At 39.1% G+C, this 705-nt stretch overlaps 1 protein-coding gene across 1 annotated transcript in view; it reads right to left on the reverse strand.

Moving 5' to 3' along the window:
• Nucleotides 1-26: 26 nt before the first annotated feature.
• The window catches only part of LOC105500862 (zinc finger protein 705A-like), a 7009-nt gene continuing 6330 nt past the window's right edge, over nucleotides 27-705 (reverse strand). The window contains 1 exon segment of the mRNA XM_011926543.1: nucleotides 27-611. Within this exon segment, the coding sequence (XP_011781933.1) occupies nucleotides 27-611 (585 nt within the window).

Genomic DNA, 705 nt, shown 5'->3' on the forward strand with positions numbered 1-705 from the left:
TTTTCTCCAGTGCATGTTCTCTCATATCATCTAAGGTCAGAAGATAGACTGAAGGCTTTCCCACATAGAAGACAAGCATGTGGTTTCTCTTCAGTGTGAATTCTTTTGTGTCCTCTAAAGCCAGAGTTTTGACTAAAGACTTTCCTACTTTTATCACATTCATAACGCTTTTCTCCAAGGTGAGTTCTCTCATGTCTTCAAAGGTTAAAGGATTGAATAAAGCCTTTCCCACACTGATGACACTTATACAGTCTCTCTCCCGTGTGAGTTTTCTCATGTCTTCTAAGGTGAGAACACTGAGTGAAGGATTTTCCACATAGATGACATGCATATGGCCTCTCTCCGGTGTGAGTCATCTTGTGCCATCTAAGGTGAAAGCAATTAGTATAGGCGTTTTCACATATATTACACTGATATGATCTACCTTTAGTATGAATTTGTGTATGTGGTTTAGGGGACAACTGATTACTAAGGGATTTTCCACACTGTTTGCTGATGTAGGGTTTCTTTCCACTCTGAGTTAACAAACACTGAGTCATTGTGGAACTGTGAGTGCAATCTTCTCCCAAATCATTACATTCAAAGGGATCCTCCAGAATGAGAGAGTTCTCCTTTAGGGACAAAGATTAAAAGCTCTTAATGATTTACCAACATACATCTATACATTCATTTCACCACCTTTGAATCCTAGACCAACCATTCAGT

This window comes from Colobus angolensis, unplaced genomic scaffold (assembly GCF_000951035.1).
Source record: "Colobus angolensis palliatus isolate OR3802 unplaced genomic scaffold, Cang.pa_1.0 Scaffold119, whole genome shotgun sequence".
In the NCBI taxonomy this organism is placed as follows: Eukaryota; Metazoa; Chordata; class Mammalia; order Primates; family Cercopithecidae; genus Colobus; species Colobus angolensis.